Source organism: Lodderomyces beijingensis, assembly GCF_963989305.1.
Source record: "Lodderomyces beijingensis strain CBS 14171 genome assembly, chromosome: 5".
NCBI lineage: Eukaryota > Fungi > Ascomycota > Pichiomycetes > Serinales > Debaryomycetaceae > Lodderomyces > Lodderomyces beijingensis.
In genome coordinates, this window is record NC_089974.1 from 715857 (window position 1) to 739838 (window position 23982).

Consider the following 23982-nt stretch of genomic DNA (forward strand, 5'->3'; position numbering starts at 1 on the left):
GTAGTCCTGTTACTGTTACTTCTTTTTGGTCTTTTTCAGCTTGTCGCCTCCTTCGTACAATGTCTTGTTAAACTGTTCCAAAGCCAGTGAGTTGACCCATTCGTTGACTCGATTGATTTCGTTTTCTTGCTTCACCAACTCAAGCTTGGCATCGAGTAATTTGAGATGGGTTGTGATATCTTCCACATCTCCATACTTCACTATATTCTCGAACAAGTTCATGTTTTTGCCTCGTTTCCTGCTAGGTCTCACGTTACGTCTCGAGTTTACGTCGCTGGATTCGTCGGCGTCTGCGTCTGGCGTATTGGCTTTACTTTGTGGTTCCTGTTTGACTAAACTTCCACCACCACCACCACTATTATCGTTATCAGCATTTTGGATTTCAGAAAGTCTATTGCGAAGCTTGGTTATATCATCGAGAATCACCTGCTCGTCAGGTGACGCTACTCCGATGAAAAGGGCTTTCTTTCTCGCAATCATGCTTGAAGTTATCGCTTCTTTAAGCGTCACAATCTCCTTACGTAAAACGGACTCACGTTTGCCCCAGGGGTTCAACCATGAAAGCAACTTGGCTATATCTTGAGGCTCGTCGTAATATCGCCACGAATCGCTGTTTAAAATCGGATCTCGATATTCTTCAATGAATTTGCGCTGCATCGGTTGGACTTGAGATACTGGAGCTAATAGCGAACCTTCATGATCAATGATTATTGAGTCTTTTGCTTTTGCTTTTGCTATTGCATCTTTTGCATCTTTTAATCCTTCTTCTTCTTTTATTTTTCCCTCGCCATCATCATTTTTGACAATCTCATTCAAAGTGAAATTAACTCCAAACCCTTTGGCGGCTTGTTTCAACGATGTAGGCAATTTCTTGAAATTCATCTGCTTAATCTTGGTCTTTCCCGCAAACTCCACCGCTTCACCATTGCCATCAACAACATCAGCAGCAGCATCGACAACGGCACAATTGACGTCACTAAGCGATTCCACGAGTTGATTAATATGAGCAACTTCGCATTTGAAGTTCGCTACAATGTCACTGTCACTTGGACCCTGGACCCATAGTCTCCCCATGAGATAGCTTTCATCTCGCACTTCATCCATCCCGTCGTCGTGCGATTCAATTTCGTCTTCATTCTTTTTTTCATTTTCATTCTCGTCGTCGTCTTCATCATTGCTGGAGCCAGCATGCAACGTTGGCAATCCGTTATTTTCAAACCACCAATATCGATTGAACAAGCGGTCTTTACCCAATAATTTCACTCGTTGACAATCGAGTTCATTTAATTTCTGTTCAATGAATTTTTTGTTTTCCTTGATTTCGTTAATCTTGAGTAGAGCTTCTTTTCGGACTTTACATTTGGCGGCAAATTCAGGATGCGTTGCTGCATATTCTCGCTCTTGATCTGACATTTCCACCGATTTCAAAGCTAGCGGATTAGTAGGTGCTGTGGCTAGGGATGTTGCGGGTTCCCCCGCAACAGGGATAGCTCCTTCTTTACCAGGGTTTGACTCATTTTGTTCTTGATCTTGCTTTTGATTTTTATCTTGATCTTGATTTTCATTTTGATTTGGAGTATCGGTAGTGGATTCTGCTTTTTCTGGCTCAAGCGGCAATTCCTTCAAGATATAATCATGGGCTTCCTTTGCAGCGTCAAAGTACACCTTGTACTCTCTAATATTCTCTAGCCGTGTTCTTCTATAGTTGGTCTGATTCTCTAGACTTTCTTCGATGTAGTTGCGCACCAAGGGTGTCGGTATGAGCAAATCAGTCAAAATGCACAATGCGTGTAATTTCAAATCGAGTCCCAAGTTTTCAAAAAAATTAGTCTTTAACGAAGCTAGAATGGGCAGCGTGCCTCTTGGTGCTAAAGTTTGGTAAATCTCGTTGATGATTGGTTTATACTTGGGGACGTGCTCAACTAAGGATAGCACTCCCAAGAGCAGGCATTGCCAGCCCCCATCTTTGAAATTCCTTTTCCTCAATCGATCATGCCAGGAGATGCCTTTATAGTTGAGTAGATCATATGCAGAATGAAGCAGCTTTTGCTTGGGATCTTTGTCAACCGCAGTTACTTTTTTGCCGTTTTTTTCGCCATTTTTGCTTTCTTCGGTGTCGATGGTATCTTCGTCCGCCATGTCCTCGTCGTCGTCGTCGTCGTCGTCGTCGTCGTCCTCTTCTTCCTCCTTTTCTTCTTCTTCTTCTTCTTCCTCCTTTTCTTCTTCTTCTTCTTCTTCTTCTTCTTCTTCTTCCTCCTTTTCTTCTTCTTCTTCCTCCTTTTCTTCCTCAGCCCCTTCTTTTTCTTCCTCCTCCTCCTCTTCCTCATCCTCTTCTTCTGCCTCTGCAAAATCCTTCTTATCAGGAATCGTGACTTTCAATCCAAATATTTTACCTTCTGCCTCTGCCTCTTTCAATTCCTTTTGGCTCGGGATCTCATTAGATATAATCTTGCAAAGCAAAGCGCAAAAAATCTCATCCACGAGCTGAGGGGTGTTTTTCATCCCCTCAAGGTTTAAAGACGTGATAAAGTCGTCAAATGTAAACGCATCGATGTTTAACACGGTATGGTAGACATTCATAAACACCCACACTTGCAACGCCTCCAGCACCGCTTGCACTTGAACCGGGGTATTGATCATCACGTTTTTTCTCTCGTCCTTGCCATCTAGTGTTTTCCCCGCGTATTGAACAACTTGTAGTTTCTTTGCCGTGGGCTTTGAATTCTGGATATCGAATTTGATGGCAAGATCATCAACAATGGTTTTCTTTGTGGGTTGGAACAGCGACAGGACAATGGTTTGCGACCCGTTGCGTTCTTCTTCTTCGATTTCCTTTTGCAACGATTCCGGAATGTGATGAGTGGGAAACTTCTTTCTAAACGGAATGGTGGCGGCCATATCCACCGAGGGAGTCGCCGAGTTTTTTGCCTGTTCTTCCTTGACGATTTTCCTTTTTTTATGCTCCACCCCTGCAGGAGGTGCCTTTTTCTCCGGTTTTACTTCCGGTTGCTTTTCAATTTTCCTCTTTTTAGGCTGCATGAATATTGGCTCTCCAGTTGGTGTCGATTCGATATACTGTCGAAGATCTTCGGGATAAGTCATGGGTATACCGTACTGCTTGGCAAAATTAGTTTTCACCACCCACGGTGCGCCCACCTTGTGCGATCTCGACATTGTGAGCTTGATAAACGTTTTAATCAACCACTTGGTAAACTGGTTGCGATCTCGCGAAATGGCATCACCCGTCACGATTGCCTGGTGTTTATCGCTCGCTCTAACCACCAAATATTTTGTCGGTTGATCAGCGCCGTATTGCACTTTTTCCCTAACGATGCCTCGCAGTCTTGCCAACGGGTCCTTTTGATCGAGACCTTTTAAAAAAACAGACTCTCCGGGGAAATAGTCGTTTCTAAACGTCTGGTAGACGGTGTCAACCAAGAGATCCGACCTTGACACGCGATTAAACTGCAAATATCGGAGAATGTGCTCGCGCAAGTTCTCGGGGAAGTTTTTATCGACTTCCTTCCGTTCGTTTTCCTCGCTCTCCAAGGCTTCGAAATAGGTGAGACACGAATTGCCGGTGATTTCGCAGACAAATTTGCGCTTGTTGTAGAAATCCAATCGCGCAAGGTAGTCTTCGTAGCTGAGAAACCATTCTCGTGTCTTGGGGATCACCCATGCGGGAGTTGTCAAGTCCAGAGGGACCTCGGGAGGGGCCGTGAAGGGCACTTGTTTCCTCTTGTACAACACCATGGAAAAATATGAAACAATCAATTAACAAAAAAAAACACCAAAAACAAAAATCAAACACGATCCAATCTCTAAATGGGGGGGGAAGTCTCTTTCGTCTGTTCCCAAAGTAGATGTATATAAAATTGAAAAAAAAGGGTAAATAGATTCAAAGTTGTTGTCAGCCGGCAATGTCGTTGTCGATGTCGATCTTGTTGTTGTTATTGTTGTTGTTGAAGCTGATGATGATGATGCATGGAACCGTTTTTTAATTTTACTTTTTTAGCTGCAAAATCTCACACACCTGTGCGTGTTTTGTGGCAATTATGTAATGTAAGATGGCCAGAAGCAAGTGGCTGTCAAAGTCAAGAAGTAGCTGCGGTCTCTAGTGGTGAAAGGTGGAGGAGAAGGTGGTCTTTTGGGAAGGTGGATTCAGCAGGGGCAAAGAAGCAACAAAATTGAGAAAAAACCCCAGGATGTTGATTGAGGAAAAAAAAATTGGTTCTGTTGTTTTTTTTTTTTTCTGTTGCCGGGTGGCAGATGTGTATAGATTCGACTGTGGGTGTATGCGGCCGCCTTCACCCATTGAAATTCCCAATCTTTTTCACGCTCATTTCGCCCATGTTTGAACTGCTTCAGGACGGCCAATTTTAGAGGTATTTGGAAGCAACAAGAAGCGTTACGTTGCTGAACCAATTCTCTAGATGCCTAGCCAACCATGGGCCTTATTGGGCTAAATTTCATCCGGCCTGGTGCTTGACTCTTTTGGCTCTTTGAAGATGCTTGTTCAAGTTCTTTTCGCAGCCAGAACCCCTCGTGATTGTTCTTGGAAAACGCTTCAAATATGTGTATTATCATCTTCGATGAGAGTCTTGCCTAGACACACTCCCTTTACTTTCATTCCTGCATAATCAGATGGCATGTGCTGCTAGAGGATGGGTCCTGCCATGAATGTCACCCCCTGGCACCATGGCAGGTCAGAGTGTCAGAGTGAATAGGTAAAACTTCACGTCTACGAAAGGACAAACGCAAACCAAGTAGAGGCGATGATATCAACTACAGATGTATCGACGCGCTTGCCTTTTTTTTTTTTTTGCCTAACTGATCACCATCAAGATATCCGCTACTGGCACCTCCATTTATTACGCCAGAGTGAAAGTCTCTATGCATCTGATGAAGACCGGGAGAGAGAGAGGAAAAAAATCTCGGAGGAAATGTCTCGGCCGTGATCCGAAGTCAACGCGGGTGTAGCCATGAAGGTACCAAGAACAGCGTATCCAGGCACACACATACTCTCTCATTTGAATAGCTACAAGTTTCTGCTGCTGGCAGTATAGCAGCAAGAACATCCAGAGTAAACTGTCCAACACAGACCTTCCCAGGTTGTTGAACTTGGAATTGCAAGTTCTTGATAGACGAGCCCAGCGAGATTGTCTTTGTTAACTCCTCACGTGACCAGAACCTCTCCTGACAATGTTTTGAACCAAGATGAACGACTGCAAATTTAACAAAAGACATCTTGAGCTCAAGGAGACGGATCCTTGAGGTCCACTTGTGGCTACTAATGAGGTACACTGCAGCACTGTAATCTGTTAAATCTTCTAGCTTGTTGATTTTTTTTCTCTCAGCACTTGTAGTAAACAAAAAAGCGCCCTCTAGAGTTTTCGTATAAGCACTGTTTTTTTGTTAAAAAAAAAACGTTTCAGTTGGGTTCATCAGATCAGTCCAAAATTGGCGTGGTGGGGGGGGGGGGGGTGCGTGGCGATCATCGTCCTGGCTCCTTCCTGCTGTGATAGTTTTCATCTGTGGATGCACCGAGGAATAAATTTTTTTTTTTTCATTGGATTTGCAGCCAAAACCATCAGAACTTTCTTCACGATAAGAGGGCTACTGAAATTTCAGAAATTCACCTCCTAATTGGAAACCTTACTAGAGTTTACATTTGATCTTATCATATCCACGGCTCAAAGTAGGAAAACGTTTCGATCTACATTCAGCAGCCGCTAAAACACTTTGCCGTGTGATGAAGAAATAGTTTACAAACCGGCTCGATCCTGAGTAAAAATTGAAGGCCGCACAACACAAGGCAGGAACTGCTGAAAAGTTAACAGCTGGGCAATGCAAGGGGCTAGAGAAATTTCACTTGTCCCGTCCCTTTTTCTCATCCAATATCTGGTGGATGAGCCCAGATTGAAAGAAAAAATAAAGGTTTCCGTCGCTTGGCGACGGCGAAGCTGACGTGATCTCCGTGCAACGAGTATGACGAAGTTTCCACAACAACAACGAAACATGTAGAATGGTGTTGTTGCTGTTGCCGTAGAATAGGTTGAGATATGTTACCGCGCCCTTCTTCATCTGACAGAAAACGCAGGGACTACTCTATTTCTCTCTCAGGGAATGTGAAATTTCAACTAGCAACATAGTCGAATTGAGACGAAATCCACCTCGGTTGTGAATCCTTTTTGCTTTACGCAAGCTACGAGCAAGAGCGATGGATGGATGAAAGATTGGCGATATAATTCTGGTGTCAACGAAAGCAAGGGCAGCTGCTGTCAATCAGACAAGAGGAACTTGAAACATTGCTGGTGGATCCAAAAGCACAGGCTAGAACGCAGCTAGATAAGAGACGTAGTCAGTTGTTGAGTTAGCTGCAAAAGTCGTCCTTGCCGAGGTGGCTTCAAGAGGTGAAAAATGAAAAACGAAGGAAGAAAACATTTAGTCGATACCTGTGTCAAAACTGTCACTTGAACAACCAACGTCGTGGCCCTTGCTTTTCCTTCTCCCTTTTCCTTCTCCCTTTTCCTTCTCCCCTTTCCCGACCCCAGCGTTTTGGGACTCATGAAAACAATTGATAAAGAAAATATGTTTGGGTGTGCTCTGTTTTCGCTCTTCACCTTTCACCTTTCATCTTTCAAGATTCATCGTTCGTGAAAGTGAAGGCAAGCCTTGCTTTGTTCTAGATTTATAAAAAATTGTGCCCTCGGCTTCTGGGGAAAAGCACAGTAGTGTAACCGCTACGCCTGTGAAATTTTACACCAGAGTTTGTTGTTCCCATGCTTGCTTTGCTTTACAACGAGGCGATGAATTGAACGACGTTAGCTCCGAATCAAGCATCAACGAGGATCGGCTGTGAAAAAATTTGACAAATGTCTCAGGGATTGCGGTTCTTTGCCAATTTACATCTGATGAATCTTGTGGAAATTTTTCAGTGAAATCTTGCCACGTTTTTTTTTTTCAGCCTCGTTTGTTGTCTCCTGCAAATTTAACCACACATCTTTCGAGGCTGGTTATGAAGAGGAGGAAAGAGGGGGGAGGGGAGGTGGGAAGCGGTTGTAGTTGGGTAACCGCTGTGTTTTCGCCAGGTTGATAATACTACACAAGATCCTATAAACATCTTGTGGTTGATGTGGCTGACACGGCTCGGTAAATCTTCTCCTTTTTTTACATTTATTTCATTTTGAAGGATGTACCTTTAATAAACGGCACCAGGCTGAAAAGAAAGACAAAACATATTGATATCGCTTAAAATTAAGGCGACATACGGACGGACGAGCTGTACAAGTTGTTTTTTTGGTCCCGTGCGTTGGAATATAATAAAGTATTCGACAATCTCAAGATCTCACCAGGGTTGATAAATGAATCTAGCCTTGTTGATGGTTATTGTTGTTGTAGTGTGTTTACTTGATTGACTGAACCAGAAGAGTGATCCTTGAGCACTATAATGATGGTTTACGGGGGATATGGGAGCTGGAGGGAGATCGATTACGATGGGTATGCTGAAACTGCTTTGGTTACTGCTCTACCCTCTTGCCCTTTTTTCTGCTTTTGCAAGGCTTCGACCCCTACGGGTTCTAGAGTTTGTCTGGTGGGGCTCGTCGCTGACGTTGGTCACCAACAGCCTCAAACTGTTTTCCGTTGGCTGCGGACTGAGCAAAAACTATATAAAACATTGAAAAGAAACATGTCAGTTGTGGCGACAACACCGCGGGAAACACAGCTTTTTTATTAATGCAGAAGTTGTTATCGACGAGGCAAGGGTTAGGACAAATTGACCATTGATCGGACGGCATCATGTTATTTTTCTCCACAATCTCTGGAGAAGGGAGAAGTGGGGCGTGAAGACGGGGGATGTCAAGTCTAACGAACAACTGTCTTATCTTTTCTGCCCTCTTTTTTGCATTTTTTTCAACGCCAATTCAAATTGATATTTCCATCTCCGTATGATGAGTTCTCTGTTCTCTGTTTGCTGTTCGCTGTTGATCGGGAATAAGGTTGCTTTTGAACCAAATGGACATCATTTAGACGATGGTCTAAGAGTTAATTAGATTAAAGATTTTGACTAAACGGCAAACTCCCCCACTATCACCCACTCCACCGCTACAATCATGATTAGGCGAGAACAGAGACGAACTGAAAGCCGCCCTGGGACCATGAATGAAGAAAGTGAGGAAGGGGGCCAAGGGTGGAGAAAACTAAACTCAACGCACCCTTTTTTTTATTTTTCATGTTCATGTCGTCCAATTCTGGTATTTGCTAGTGCTTGATAGTTCTACATTACTGCCTTCTTGGGGTTTTCTCATTACTTTCCATTTTGAGAACGAAGCAAAAGCTCGAAGCATGATGATCTAGATTCTATACCCCGCGTCCTCTATTCCCTCGTCCCCTTCCCCCTGGCTCTTTGTTTCGCTGCGAGCTCATCATACGTAGGTTGGAAACAATTGAAAAGAAAGAGAGAGAGAGACAGACACATGTAATAAGTGCATGTCTTAACTCCTAAATAGTGTCACGTTGGTGTGTATTCTTTCCTGTATTTGGATAGTTTTGATTAAAATGAGACAGCGAGAGAGAGTGTGAGATTTGCGATTTGCGAAATCTCAACAGAGCTAATCACCCATGATTCAAGTCTGCTGTTTACTTCTTGACAGAGACAGGGCGAGAGACCAGGGCGAGAGCAGTCAATTGAAAGACCACTGAAAGGCTCCTAACGGTTTGCGGGTTTTGGGGGGTCTGCGGTTTGAAGTGTCTATAGTCTGAAACTTTTTTAGTTCTTTCTAATTCCCTGTAGATCCTCCGCCGACCCCCCCCCCCCCTATTCGCTTCGATAACTTGCGTCGACAAACCCAGTCTCAAGTCTTTTGCGCAATGGCAAGGAGGGAAGGGGGGGGGTTGCTCCAGGGTGAGCCCGTGGCCCACCCCATCCACGAAATGAAATAAAGAAATAAAGAAACAACACAGTAAGCGCCATCATCCCACGAATTTTTTTTTTTGGCGCTGAAACACAATATTTCGGCTTCGAATTTGAATCCTTTTCACCCCAGTCTGGCCAGAATCACCATCGAAAAGGACAAACAATGCCTCGCAATGCCACGGGACAATAGGGGTATCGTGCTACAACAGAAATATACGTGGTATTTAATAGCCGGGCTCTTCTTTCATTTTCATTTTAAAAAGGGAGGGAGACAGATTCAGAGGACCCAAAAATGGGTTCATAACCACGACTTATGCGTAAACGGCATGAAGTAATTAAAGGGTGATTAGATAGATACAATCAGACCGATGTCCCTCTTCTTCTTCTTCTCTCCAAAAGAAAGAACAACAACAAAATATATAAAAAAAAAGAAAGGAGAGGGCCAACGTTGGAGGAGTAAGAAGAGCTATAAGTCGATGCGGTAGTACGGGTAAAGGCGAAGCAGCCGGAGGACAACGTCCAAACTTCCCTTTCGGTTCAGTTCCCTAATGCTCTGCCTTCGTAGAGACAAGAGGGGTGGTTGTTTCAATGCAGCATCAGCTGGAGCTGAATAATAAATGTCAGAAGAAGAATCTCCACTGCCATCATCACCACCAGCACCACCTCCTCCTAACAACCAACCATTCAACCAATTCGGACTAAATTGGTAGTCTTGCTCTCTCTCTCTTTCCAAGACAAGATTATTGAGACAGTTCTAGATTTCATCCATCAAAAACAAACATTCATTTAAAAAAGAGTTACGGAGATTTACAAGTGAAGTTGAAATAAAAAAAATAAAACACTACAAGGGGATTGACGCCGGAGTAGTGGGGTTTTTTTTTATTTCATTTTGTTATTTTCGTTTTTGACGGAGATTGATCGACACGGGAGCTGGGAAAGAAAGAAACAGGTGAGTGAATTGGCTTTCTCTTCTTATCCCTTTACCTCCCTTTCTTACACTTTTGCTGAAAAAAATCCCCAAATTGTAAAAAAAACTCGCTGCTCTCAAGTCGCATTTCCAGGTTTTTGCTTTGTGGCACAAAACTGAAAGCGGCGGTTAAATCAAAAAAAAAAAAAAAGGATTCTCCACCGCCTAAATGTCTGAGTGGGAAAAATACTCACCAGTGGATGCAATATGTCGATGCTCTTGTTGTTGTAATTGATACTTCCATTCAGCATAGCTGGCAAGTAAGACTGGCTTTTGTTCTATTAGAGCTGAAATGTATCTAACTTATACTCAGGAGAAATAAAAAAGAGAAATTAAAACACACCCGAAATGGGCACTTGGAGCCTTACACTTGTGGTATTGAATGAAACAAAAAAAAAAAGTTATAAAAAAAGCCTTCATTCCGTTTTTTTCACAACCTCTTCCCGTGCTTTTCCCTCCTCCGTTTGGCTATATTACTACTCCAGTGACGATCAACCTATTCATCAAAACATTTCTTACAATAGACCTTCTTTCATTTGTGTTTTAGTCGACTCTTCAATTGTATAGCTCAAAAAAAAAAGGTTTCTATTCCAAAGGCCGGGCTTATTGTCATTTGTCGCAGGGCCTTTTTAGCGGCCTCCTAACTGAGAACCAGACTTACCGATACCACTACCGCCTAAATTCCACGAAAACAGTTGCAAAACCACACCATGACAAGTCAACCACAGGGCAAACTCAACCTCAAGAGCAAACTCCAATCTTTTAGAGGTGAACTCAAGTCCAGCCGCTCGCACTCGCACTCACACTCGAATCGCACTGACAATTTAACCGGAAGCAAATCGGCAAACACCTCGCCTTTGCTCTGGCAAGCAAGCCAATTCTCAAACTCCGTCACCGACTTGAGTCCTCGATCACCAACCGCAATGCAGCGCACGCGGTCGCTCTCCAACTCGCTCATCAGGATCCATAGCCACAGGTCCAAGACCACGAAACCGGTATACGACGAAGTCTACCTCGGCAAGACGACCGCTTTCGACTACGCTTATATCGGCATGGACCACGACCATGATCACTATCGTAAACAGACGCAGGATTTCGCAAGCGGTGACCACCACGACCATCATCACCATCACCATGATCATGATCAAGATCACGAATGCCGCCATCATCACGACGACCAATTCCATTTCCATGAAGAGACCATCATACCGCCCTTGCCCGATATCCACGATTTCAACTCTGTATGCTCTACTACAACCCACTCCAAGAACAGCTCGATTTGCAGCGACGACCATTTCAAGCATGGCCATGCGCGTCGGTATGGTCTGAGGCGCGGCTACGGTGATATTGATGACGATGATGACGACGTGGATGAAATGTTGGCGCATCGCATCTTGAGTGCTGTTAGCAAGTCTGATATTTCGTGGGATATTTGAGAGAAAGGAGCTATGGTGGTGTAATTTTTTTTTTTGAGTCTAGCATGTGGTGGTTGGAGGGGGGGGGAGAGTCAACTGGTTTGACTTGCTTCGTTCCATACCATCTCACTTCAATTCAGTTCATTTCAGTTCATTTCAGTTCATTTCAATTCAATCCATTCGCTTTTGTTTTTTCCGAATTTTAAAAATAAAAAGTAAGACACTTTGTTTTCCGCTGTTGTTGTTGGCATATTGTTGATATACCCGAGTTAGTAAATTGAAACATTTTTTACTTTAAACTTGACTCATTCGTTTTTTCACTTTTTTACTTCAGTTCTTTACGTCGCGGTTCGTACATAGACTAGCTTCTGCTTGACTCAGAGAGAGACATCAAAAGAGAGAGAGAGATTATTTATACATATACGTTGGTTACTTTCGTTTTCTGGTGATTTACAGTGTTTGCGGTTTGACATAGTTAGCTCCAAACACTCTTGGAACTCGCCCCCCACCTCTTTCTCTACATGAATAGTTTGCAGTTCATACAACCACGCAAACTTGAAAACTTGTCTACTCGAGAATGGGCACCAGCCCAAAAATTGAAGAAAAATTTCGTTAAGCCACCATACTGCATGATGTGCATAATTCAGAAATTCATGAGACTCGCTTTTCTCTCTTGTCGAAGGAAGGTGGGCTTTTTCAAAACGCGCATTGCACATGCCGATGATATTAGGTCTGTTAGGTCTCAAAACTAATTTAGTGCAGGCTCTGTTGTCTCTTTGTTTTTTATCGTCAGCAAGAAGAAAGTAAATTGACAATTTGGAAGTTTTTACTCTCATTAGCTCGAGAACTAAAAGAGGTTGGCACCAAGAAGGGGGGCAAGAGATATCCAGCTTCTTTTTTCATTGATGAGATTCTTGGACTCAACAAAGTTAAATCCTTGCATATTCAATAAAGACTAATTGACAGATCACATGCTCCAGTGCAATTGCCATGTGGGTTTTTGGTTCCAACCTTATTCTCTCGTGAAGTTCGAGACTGGTGTTCTATCGTGAACAGGTCACGTGCAAACGATAGCGAGAAATTAAATTATAACGGACGTGCTATGCACACAGATACATTCCGTAACTCTCTTAAATTTCAAGACAGCTCCGTATTACACCAGTAATGGACCGTATCGTATACATATACGGGTCTGGGCCAAGATCTGGTCCTATTTTTCTGAACTATACCAGGAAAGACTAAACCAATTGAGCCGACGCTGATAATGACCTACTAAAAAATCTACAAAGTTCTAAAATGTCCTTTTTTTTTTCTTTTTCCTTTTTTTTTTTGCTTATCATATGGAACGAAAGCAGTAAAAAAGAGTAGGTTTGCTCTTAGCGGATGCTATGTGCAAACGATGACGAGGCGAAGGAGATGGAGATTGATTCATGCCGACACTGGGTTCACGTGTTTTGGATCCCAGGATAACGATGATGAAACTCGACAACAAGAAGGAGGAAGACGATGACGATTTTAGTGCTTTAAAACCTTAAGCAGCCAGAACCGTTTGAAGTTCAAGACTTTCCACATTGACCAATTTGAGACGCGACTAGGGCCGTTACAAGAGGTTGAGGCTGCTCTTGAAAAACCACACACAGGAAGATGAAGCCTTTGACAGAATGCAAAAGAGGGTAATTATGGAGCTGATACGAGCAGAGGTAGTTGAGCGGATAGTTGCTCAACTCGAAAAAATGGGCTCATTGCATAATAGCGCATCCAACGGGGTTTAGGACTTGGGGAATGGAAGAGACACCACTCGCGCTTGGAGATGAGAGGTACGCTCTTTTATCTTCAGGTCGGCTTGTTCGTACGAGACCAAATGTCCTCGTTCTTACAACCCCCACAAGGGCGAAAGGGAGAGAAGAGAAGACAACAAGGTCTAGCGACAGCTTTGGGATGGCATTCCTGAAAAGTCCGCTGTAAAAATAAAATACCAAAAGCAAAAAAAAAAGAAAATAACATCATCGGACTCTTCATATATGATACGAGAGGTCTTTTTCGTGAGGAAAGCCCCGTGTCAGTGGACTTGATAGATGTCAGAAAGATAAAAACACCATAGTGGAGGGCAGTCAGAGAGTCGGGAAGCTAGGAAGTAGGGATTGGTGGGGGTTTAGGGGGGACTTGAATGACCATATTCTCTGCAATTGGTGTCTCGTGATGATCGCGGCCGAAACTCGCGGCGGCTCTCGGCAACGGGGTTTCCTCTCTCTTTATGGCGGGCCCTCGGGCGCGCGCGGGCGCAAGTTGGACGTGAACCGGAGTGCGGCGCTTTCCTCTTTTGGCAACAAACCTCGGAAAAAAAACCAACAAAAAAGAAGGAGCCAAAACAACAGAAACAGAGCTAGTGTGAGTTGTACGACAGACGGATAAGAGACGCTCTTTTGGGAGATAAAGGAGACAACGGAGAGCGTTGTATTTGGATAGAGGCCTTGAGCAACGGATCCGGCAGTCGAGGAAGTGCTTTGTTCTTGGGAGACTCTGGTGTACGAGCGTTTTGGCGGCTTGGTGGTTCAAACATAGCGGTTATCTTTTGACTCAACAAAAATTACAAAATCCCCGTTGAAAACGAGCCAACTACTCGAGCGTAGTAGCCAGTAGCCAGTGGGCAGTAGGCAGTAGGCAGCAGCAGCAGAAGCAGGGGACACATCTACCGACCCCAAGTACCACTTCGACGTAAATTCCTGCTATTCTCCACTGGCTGCTTCCGCCATTACCACCACCTGTACCTAAATGTAAAGTGGAAGTGAAAAAAAAAATTCACAACCCACAAGTTTGAAAATTGAATGATACAATTTATTCAGCCAAATATATACCCACGGCCCCACGAATAATTATCCACTCCCTGTCCATATCCCCCCCTGTAGTTATTTATACGCATTCACAGTGCAATTGCATCATTCCTTTGCAATTTATCCAATCTATTCATTCCTTGTTTTTCCTCGCCATTAGCGTCAGCGCAAGCATTAGCATTAGCATTGTCCTCTTCCCCCAACGCATCCAAACTCATAAATGCAATCACTAATCGATCCACCAAATCTACAACACCACCACCAACAACAACAAGAGAGTGAAGAAGCTCCCAGAAGCTATAGTCCCATAGCCAAGATCTCGACGCCGGAATCATCCAAAAGCAAACACACCTCCACCTCCACTGCCACTGCAACCACCACTCATACAACGATAACAAACACGTCGCATGTTCACAGTTCGCTAAGTCGGCATCGGCTCAGTGTATCGCACGAGGATATCAATTTCGAGAATGTCGACCCCGGCACCATCCGAATCGACTGCAGCGGAGCCTTTATTGCCAATGACGACTTGTTGCGCAGCTCCATTGTGATGGAACCCGATGTGCTGCTGTCCTCGTCGCTGCTGAGCGCGGGCTCCAGCTCTCGCTCCAGCTCTCGCTCCGGCTCGAGCTCGCCTTCTGGCTCGCCTTCACCGATTCTGAGCAATGCTGGCTCTGACGACGAAGATGGAGCAGTCTCAAGCGCAGGCGCAAGGGCAACTAACAACGTGGCGGATGAACAGGATGAAAGCGATGGCGGTGGTTCTGGCGGTGAGGTTATCACCAAGAATAACATCACCTTGCCTTCGCACAACGAGGAAATCATTCACATCTCGGTTGACATTGGCGGCACATTAACCAAGTTGGTCTATTTCCGCAAATCTCGACATCGATCGAGCGGCAGCGACGCCAGCAGCGGCGGCGGTAAGATTTATTTTCGAGATTTCCAAACGGAGAACTTCAAAAATGAAGCTATGAAATTCATGATCCAATTGATCACCAAGCTGATTTCAAAACAGAGTAAAAGACCACCCATCACTTATATCATGGCGACTGGCGGCGGCGCCCACAAGTTTTACCAATTGATGACCAAGACTTTCCGCAAGCGCAACTTACCGATGCAGATTATAGCCAAGGATGAAATGGAATGCTTGATTCGCGGCTTGGACTGGCTCATCACCAAGATCCCGCAGGAGATATTCATCTACGATTTACAAGAGGTGACCACTAAATTCCAGCCGCTCCAAAAGGAAAATGAGATTTACCCATATTTGTTGGTGAATATAGGTAGCGGGGTCTCCATGATCAAAGTCACGGGCCCCGGCCCTGGTGGGTTTGAAAGAATTGGCGGTAGTTCACTCGGGGGCGGAACATTATGGGGTCTACTTTCGCTTTTGACCGATGCCAAGGACTATAATGAGATGCTTGAAATGGCCCAGCGCGGGGATAACGAGAATATCGACTTGTTGGTTGGCGACATTTACGGAACCAACTACAACAAGATTGGATTGAAAGCAAATCACATTGCCTCGTCGTTTGCCAAGGTGTTTAAAAAGTTGCGCTTCACCAATGAAAACAAGGCCAAGCCTACTTCGTCGGCCGCCAAATTGGCCCAGTTCAAGCAAGAAGATATTGCACGTTCGCTTCTTTTCTCCATTTCCAACAATATCGGCCAAATTGCCTATTTGCAAGCCTTGAGATTCAACCTCAAGCGGATATATTTCGGGGGCAGCTACATCTCGGGCCACATGCAAACGATACACACACTAAGCTTTGCCGTCAATTTCTGGTCAAATGGCGACATGCAGAGCTATTTCTTGAGACACGAAGGCTTCTTGGGCAGTGTGGGTGCCTTTATGATGGGGCCTGCTTTTAACGACGTCGAGCGTGACAAGCAGCGGGAAATGTTGAAGCTGCAACGCAATGGGAATTAAAATTTTATTAGCTCTTACGAAGATTAGTTTGTATTTATATATATATATTCGGGGCTCCCCCCTGCAAAAATAATGCACCTATTTATTGAAAAGTATTTTGATTTTCGGTAGACACAAAGGAACTACACTGGGTTTGAGCTTGACTTTACTGTTAGTGCCGGATAGAGAAAAGAGGGGAGGGAGGAGGGTTGAAGAAAGCAGGAAAAGAGGACAATTTTGCTTTTTCATTTCCATTCTCCTTTTTGTTAATTTTTTTTTTTTTGGTTTTTTCGCAACCACCATGCTGGAAGGAACTCTGCAGCATCAACTCTAAATTTTCTTTTGTAGAATGTAACATTCAGTCAAGTCCATGCTACATGTGGACAGTTTCACTAAGAATGCAAAACTCCTGGCTTTTTCTGGAAAAGCAATAAAAAAAGATGTCTCGTGTGAGGGATCAGTTGCAAAATACAAGATTTATGAAGGGGACAGTTAGTGGTTCCAAGGATGGATATCGCGCTCTTGCTTCTGATGGTATGGTCACGGAACCAAGAGTTTAGAGACGGGTCTTTCCTCTTCACCCGCGGAGCTAGAGAGTTGAACCAATCAACACACCTATGTCGGTGGGGGTTCCTTTTTTTAAGTTAGTTAGTTGAATTGCCCACGCGGGGAGGATCTACTTTCTCCCCGTATGAACCGGCTCTTTAATTTTTCCTTTTTTTTTTCCTTTCTTGTTACCACATTTTGAAGTGACTTGGTACACTTGGGTTTGCAGTGTACTCAATGCTCTAGTGTATGAGTAAAGTAGCAGTAGCAGTAGCAGTAGTGGTTGTCAGACACTGGTTGTTTCACGGCGGGCCCCCTCGTGGTTGATGTTACCGCATGGCGTATGGCAACGGCGTAGGGTCGAAGTTTAAAGGAAAAAAAATCAAAAGAAAAATGTTGGAAGATTTTATGCCAACATTCAACCATCTGGAGGAGGGTTTCAGTGCCAATATACCACATCTGAACAGATCCAACCACGTTTCCTATAAAAATACACTGGCACATATACATATATATATATTTTAATATTTATGTTTATATATGATGAACGATATAGATTCAGCGGCGTCGCCATCTAATACCTTTATACAACGCCAGAACCCCTTGGTCAATTCGCAGTTTTATCCTAGTAATCGTAACCATATCAACCAGAGTTACAGCCAAGGCCAGCTCGATCCGTCTCACTCCGCCCAGAACCAGCACCTAAACCAGCCCCGGCAACCACTACAGCAACAATCGCCCGTCTCCGCGAATACCTCACCGCTGGTGCTACATACTCAACCACAACGAAGCACCACCACAACCAGTATCCGTCTGATCCCGCCTCATCAGAACCCGCTGGCGGCGTGGAACCAGCCTAATCTTCGACACTACCGGCAATCGCCGTTGCATCCATCTTCAAAGCTATATTCGCAGCCCCCGCAAGTGTTCAACTCCGAGTGGCTAGACGACGATATCCAATCCCCGCTAAATTCACCAACGGGCAAGAAAAATCACCTTGAAGCGAAAATGTCCACAACTGCAACTACTATACCTGCTCAAACCATGGCTACCACGCCGTTGAAATTGAAAGCTGACGGAGGAGCAGCAGCTATCTCCACGTCGATGTCGCGGGGATTGAATTACATCACGCCCGTGTCTGATCGCGTCGTGGATTTGGATCCACAGCCGATGGCAGACGTTTCCATGTCAAACTCCAACGCGAGCCTAGCCTCGTCTTCGACTTTGCCATCACAGCAGCTACAGCAACAACAAAAACAAATGACGCAGCAGCGGGGAGGGGCTAGAATTAGTCAATGGAAGATTTTTTGGGCCATGTTGAATGATATTGTCGGCAAGGACAAATTTGCCAAACTCGGCCAATACACTCTCAGACTCTTGGTTTTCCACGCCAACTCCACCCAACACTATTTGTCCGACGACGTGCTCAACATCAAGAGCATAAATCTAAGATACAATGACTCGGAAAAGCAATTGGACTTGATTCGCAACTTCATCAAACACCCGGCCGACTTCATCCGGATCATCGTTATTCTCGTGTCTTCGATATTTAAAACCAGGGTCGCTGGCTTGATCACGGGGCTAGGCATGTATCGGCAATTTCTCAGATTCGGCAAGACCCCGTTCCGAGTCCGCGATATAGTAGTCAAATTTCAACAAAATGTTCAACTCAAGAGTAACAACGAATTGCAAATTAACCGATCGGAGATTTTCAACCGCAAGACATTGGCAATGTTTGCCTCGTTGTACTATGGGATCAACGACGAGTCGCTCTTGCTTTACAAGGTCAACTTCCTCACCAATGCCAGCTACAAGGACTTTGCCGCGAAACACGAAAGTTACGCTTGGTACGCAGAAACGTGGATTGCGTTGTACAATGCGTATGAAAACCTTTCGAATCTAACGCAGCAGGAAATGGATCTCAAGATCTCTATCCAAGTCAAGAACAAAGCCAAGATTCTCTCCAAGCAGTTATTGGGCGGAGCCAATATACTCCACCAGAACAACCCAGGCTCCAACAGCGAAGACCAAAAACAACTAGTAGAGATCCAGTTTAAAAAGAACAACGCCTGGATAGATATTTATAAAAACTTGGCCGACTTGGGATTCAACACCTATACCGTGTTCAAGATCGCGTTGCCTTTCCCCACGTGGCAGATCTGGATGGGTATTGCTGCTAGTGCCTTGAGCAGTGTCAAGTTGTACCGAGAGACGAGACTGAAGATGGTGAAGGAAATACAAGACTAGAGGGTGCAACGTGCGTTAGATTTATACACACACACATATATATATGTATATGATACGTTGTTTTCAATTCAAATTCTTGCCTTTTATTAAAAAAAAAAAGACTTCAATTGGAAGATTGCGGGACACTTGCCCCCCCAAAAAAAGCAAACCGGAAAAACAGATCCAAGCCTTTTTGAGAGTGTTTTGTTTGCTATCCTTGATATCCCTGAAAATAAAATTGGACTATTTCGTGTAGTGAAATACCGTCTGATGATCCATTCTACCCGTGCCGCAACTCTTTTCCCGATTTGTTTTGTTTCTTGCGGAATTGTTGATGTGGTTGCTTACAAATAGATTGTGGCTTTTGCAATTGCTAAAGCCATTCTTCTCGCCAACTTCTCCCACTGTGAAATATATATAGTGTGAAACTTTCGCAGCCAGATAAAGACCAACCGAATATATTCTTCCTCCACCAAGCAGCAATGCCCCAGGATAAGCCCCAAACCACCCCGATTCGAGCATTGGGCGACACAAAGTTGTTCCAACCGATCCAAGTAGGCCGCCACACCCTCGCCCAGCGCATCGCATTTGCTCCATCAACACGCAGAAGAGCAACTTCCAACCACGTCGCGACGGACATCTCGTTGGATTACTACAAGGCACGCGCCCAGGCCCCAGGAACGCTCATCATCACCGAAGCCACGTTTGCCTCGCCGCAAGCAGGAGGCGGCGCGCACGTTCCCGGGATCTTCACATCTCAACAAATTCAAGCATGGAAGAAAATCACCGATGCCATCCGCTCACAGGGCTCATTTTCCTGTGTGCAATTATGGCACTTGGGCAGAGTCGCTGATCCCGCCCTCTTGAAGTCGCAAGGGTTGGACTTTGTTGCTCCCTCAGCGGAATACGTCCTGGATGAATCACACCGTGTTGCGCACGCCGCTGACAACGAATTGAGGCCATTCACCACGGAAGAAATTGAAGATTTGATCCATCATCAGTATCCCACCGCGGCGCGAAACGCGTTGGACGCGGGTTTCGATTACGTGGAGATCCACTCGGCGCACGGGTACACCTTGGACCAATTCTTGAACCCGGAAACCAACAAACGCCACGATGAATACGGGGGAGCATCCATCGAGAACCGCACGCGCGTACTCTTGCAAATCATAGATCAACTCATCCCCATCGTGGGCGCTGATCGTCTCGCGGTGCGATTATCCCCCTGGGCCAAGTTCCAAGTCACATCTGCCGTGGGCCCCGAGACGCACGCGTACATCCTCACTGAGCTTCAACGCCGTGCTGATTCAGGGAACCAGTTAGCGTACGTCTCGCTCGTGGAGCCGCGCGTGCAAGGGAGCTACGACGTTGACGCGCATACCTCCGTAACGCAATCGAATGAGTTTGCGTTGAAGATATGGCAAGGGAAAGTCATCCGCGCTGGGAACTATACCTACGACGCGCCGCAGTTTGACACTTTGTTACGTGACTTGGATGATGATCGCACCATTATTGGCTTTTCGCGGTTCTTTATCAGCAATCCCGATTTGGTTTGGAGGTTGAAGCATGGTGTTGCGTTGAATCATTATCAGCGTGATACGTTTTATAATCAGGATAATTGGGGGTATAATACTTGGAACTCGCATGACGAGGATAGAGTTTGGGACGAGGCGCACGAGAGGCGGGTGTTTGGTAGGGCCTTGGCTTAGCTGTTTTGGCGCTAGCAAGTATAGAGAATATAAAGGACAGATAGAGAAATTATAGAGAAGATATAGATATACAATCCGATCAAGTGTTTGATGTGTGTTGGAGCAGTCGCAGTCACAGTTGCAGGATGTGTGACACAAAAATAGCGACAGCCTACTTGTATATTTTTTACCCTATCCATCAATCGATAAGCTGACCCTCGTCATTGAACTCCCTCCCTCGAAGGTCGATCGGGTCCAAAAACGGTAGATCTGGAAACTGCGAAAACATAAAGTGTTTCTCCACCACCAAGTAATAGAAGGCATCATCCATCTCATGCCATGCCCAGTTTTGCGAATCAACTTCCGCCCGATACCACAAGATATAGTCGCGCCATATGTTGTATTCTCGGTACATTTGAAACCTGACAATCGAGCAAAGACAAGCGTAAACAAACAATATTCGCAACGCATACGGGTGCTTGCTATATAGCAAATTTTTGAAGTCATCAGAAAACAACATAATGTATCTGTACATAGGTATTGGCATCTTGTATTGCCGACAGCCAAATAGGGCCTTGACAAGCGTATCAATTGTGAGTCTCAATGTGGTTCTTTCAAATGACGTTTGCAGGCTCACAACCTGATCCTGTTCTAGCTGTTCTAGTTGTACTTGTTGTGTGAAATTATTCAACTGCAAAAGCAAATCTTGAATTACGGGGTATCGGCATTGTTTCAAACCAGGAGCAAGCAATTCTTTTTCGGGGTTGTAGAACAAGAGGCCGCTTATATCCGTCTGGAGGATTGTGCTGCCGCAGTTCTTGATCGTTTCCCTACATCCAGCGGCAACCGAAATGTAATCTGATTCTTCATCCCGGCGCTGTTTGTCAAAGTTTATTAGTTTGATCAAATTGTGAGGCTGTGCCCCCAAGAATGAAAACATGAGGATGCTGGAAATGACCAATTCTTTCGCTACTATGGGGTCTTGAAACATAGCAGCACCCGTTGCTGCTGCTGCTGTTGCTGCTGTTGCTGCTGCTGTTGTGGCGGCGGCAACCTCGCCCAATTTCTCTCTGGCTTTCGCTAATGCCTCCAAGAAATACGCGGTAGTCTGCAAATATAGGCTTCTACCACGATTCTTATTGTCAAGGTCGTAGCACGCGATACTTGAAGCGGGTTCAGTAAAGTCACCATCGCTGTCGCTATCGCGACCCAATTTTTTCCAAACCCACCATTCTTCATCGCCACTTGCCGCCACATTATCGATCAATTGTAGCGACTCCAAGTCCATCGTCGTGCTTAGCCCCAAAGCCGCAAATGAAAACATCAGTTGTCGAACGAGATGACTGTGCAAAAATAGCTGGGGAACTTTAAACTTCCACGCATTGTGAATGCCCTCGTTTATCCCAAACGAAAAAAGCTGAACGCACTCAGCATCGAAAAATTTCAATAGTCGTAGTTCGAATCTCAGTATTCCCAACATTGTTGAAGCTTGAGTCAAGACCAACTCGCGGGTAAGTCGGTCGAGTTCCGTTGGCTTGCCTTCTTCAATGGACCGTTTTCTATGTAACAACATGGCTTTCATTTGAGGAGTTAAATGATCAAGCACTGATGTTGGAGCTGTTGGTGGTGATGATGATGAATTGCTGGATCGGAAATCATCGTATGCTACACTGGATTGATAAGAAGGGTGCTCTGTCGAGCATTCACTCGCACAACATGGCGATGGCTCTAAATTTTCAAACCTGGGCAAGTATCTTGGTTCTAACGGGACGCTAGGAGGTGCCAATATCAGCGACGACGACGACGATGCAGAACTCAACGCATAAACGCACTCGCGGCCTGTGTGCAAGCAATATTCACAACTTGGTTTCTCTTCACTGCACTTTTTTTTGTTTTGAGATTCAGTCAGTATACTTGAACTATCAAGAGACACAACTCTAGTATCGAAGGGGGGGGGGGACCAGCGAACATACCTTGATGCGCAATTTCTTGCAGCTTACGCAGCCATTACGAGACCTCTTGGCTCTGGGTTTGGTGACCTTGGTCATTATGTCGTCTGTGTATTAGCTGGCTTGGTGATGTATAACATGGAAGAGTATGGCTTCCTGATATACCAATTTCCCTGGGGCTGTGACGTGCGCCCTAAAACGGAACCATGCGGCTCCGGGCGGAGATAACGCGGACGTTGCCAAGCATAGATAATTACAGCCGCCCCTTTTTGATTTTCAAGATCTCAGATCCTCCCAATGCGTCACACTGCGTCACACTGCCGTGCAAGTAAAGAGCAACTTGCTTGATACCTGCAGAAAGAGCGCAGGGTCGTTGGTCTCTTGTATTAAAGAAATAAAATTCACTGATCTCTGGTTGTTGAATAGAATCGACCAGTGAGGTTAGGAGATCTGGAGCGGCCGTAAGATGTTCGCGCAAAAATAGAAACATTTGATCCGATTTCGACGAGACCGTTTTACCGTTGATTGTTTCTACTACATTGTCAATGAGTCAACCCAGACTGCTTGTAAGAACCATGCGCAGGCGCAGTAGTAGAGGAATCTTAAAACAATGGCTTCTCGGGCCGAAGATTCTATCCCTGAAAATGCTAAAAAACCTTCATTCAACACTAAACAAGGTCACCGTTCTCGTCCAATTCGCAATCACGAAGCGCGATAGGGTCCATAAACGGCAAATTGGCAAAATCCAAATGACGGAAATGCATCTCAATGACCAAAACGAACAAGGCGTCATCCGTTTCGTGCCATTGCCAACATTGCTCAAGAATAAATAGAAGGGTACAGCCCGCAGCCTACGGTGAATTAACATCAATTAATGCGTCTACTTCTCGCCGATACCACAATATATAATCTCTCCAGATATTATGGTCGCGAAACATCTGTCACCGGGCAATCGAGCATACACACGCATAAACGAACAAAAATCGCTACGCATATGGGTGCTTTGCGTATAGAAGGTCTCGTAAATCTTCGCGTAGCATCATTATATATCGGAATGGCGGAATGGGAGCTTTGGAATCCAGACACCTTGCGAACGCCCTCATGACTGATCCAATTGCTGATTGCAACGTGGGTCATGATGTGTAAAGATTGAGTGCTGACTTGCTCATGCTTGAACCAACGAACTTTCCACGAATAGCTGGGGGCACTTTGATTCTCCAAGCATCGTGTATTTCCTGACTGACGCCATACGAAAACACTTTTGCGCATTCCAGATCAAAGTATTTCCATAAGCGAAGTTCAAATCTCAGAATGCCAAACATGGTTGATGCTTGAGTTAGCACAAGGTCTCTTGTAAGCCGATCAAATTCAGTGAGTTGCGACTGATCGTTTCTCATCTGCACACTCGCTACTGCTACTGCTACTGCTACTGCTGGCGGTGGCGCCACTGCTGGTGCTACTGCTGGCGGTGACGGTTTCCTTGAAGTGGGCCCGACTGGATAGACGCATTCTCTAGAGGTATGCAAACAAT

At 44.9% G+C, this 23982-nt stretch overlaps 6 protein-coding genes across 6 annotated transcripts; 4 read left to right on the forward strand and 2 right to left on the reverse strand. All coding sequences in view use genetic code 12, as the record gives it.

Annotated features, from left to right (window-relative positions):
- Window positions 1-15: 15 nt before the first annotated feature.
- LODBEIA_P42020 (uncharacterized protein) lies at window positions 16-3753 on the reverse strand (the record flags this gene model as incomplete). Its single annotated transcript, XM_066974398.1, has 1 exon — window positions 16-3753. The coding sequence occupies one exon, from the start codon at window positions 3751-3753 to the stop codon at window positions 16-18; it is 3738 nt and encodes a 1245-aa protein (XP_066831140.1).
- Window positions 3754-10594: 6841 nt separating this feature from the next.
- LODBEIA_P42030 (uncharacterized protein) lies at window positions 10595-11320 on the forward strand (the record flags this gene model as incomplete). Its single annotated transcript, XM_066974399.1, has 1 exon — window positions 10595-11320. One exon carries the CDS (start codon window positions 10595-10597, stop codon window positions 11318-11320), a length of 726 nt encoding a protein of 241 aa, XP_066831141.1.
- A 3030-nt stretch (window positions 11321-14350) lies between these two features.
- Window positions 14351-16063, forward strand: LODBEIA_P42040 (uncharacterized protein; the record flags this gene model as incomplete). The annotated part of the gene is made up of 1 exon (XM_066974400.1): window positions 14351-16063. The coding sequence occupies one exon, from the start codon at window positions 14351-14353 to the stop codon at window positions 16061-16063; it is 1713 nt and encodes a 570-aa protein (XP_066831142.1).
- A 1065-nt stretch (window positions 16064-17128) lies between these two features.
- LODBEIA_P42050 (uncharacterized protein) lies at window positions 17129-18835 on the forward strand (the record flags this gene model as incomplete). Its single annotated transcript, XM_066974401.1, has 1 exon — window positions 17129-18835. One exon carries the CDS (start codon window positions 17129-17131, stop codon window positions 18833-18835), a length of 1707 nt encoding a protein of 568 aa, XP_066831143.1.
- Window positions 18836-19296: 461 nt separating this feature from the next.
- On the forward strand, window positions 19297-20523 carry LODBEIA_P42060 (uncharacterized protein; the record flags this gene model as incomplete). Its single annotated transcript, XM_066974402.1, has 1 exon — window positions 19297-20523. One exon carries the CDS (start codon window positions 19297-19299, stop codon window positions 20521-20523), a length of 1227 nt encoding a protein of 408 aa, XP_066831144.1.
- A 178-nt stretch (window positions 20524-20701) lies between these two features.
- Window positions 20702-22550, reverse strand: LODBEIA_P42070 (uncharacterized protein; the record flags this gene model as incomplete). The annotated part of the gene is made up of 2 exons (XM_066974403.1): window positions 20702-22384; window positions 22476-22550. 2 exons carry the CDS (start codon window positions 22548-22550, stop codon window positions 20702-20704), a joined length of 1758 nt encoding a protein of 585 aa, XP_066831145.1.
- Window positions 22551-23982: the final 1432 nt, after the last annotated feature.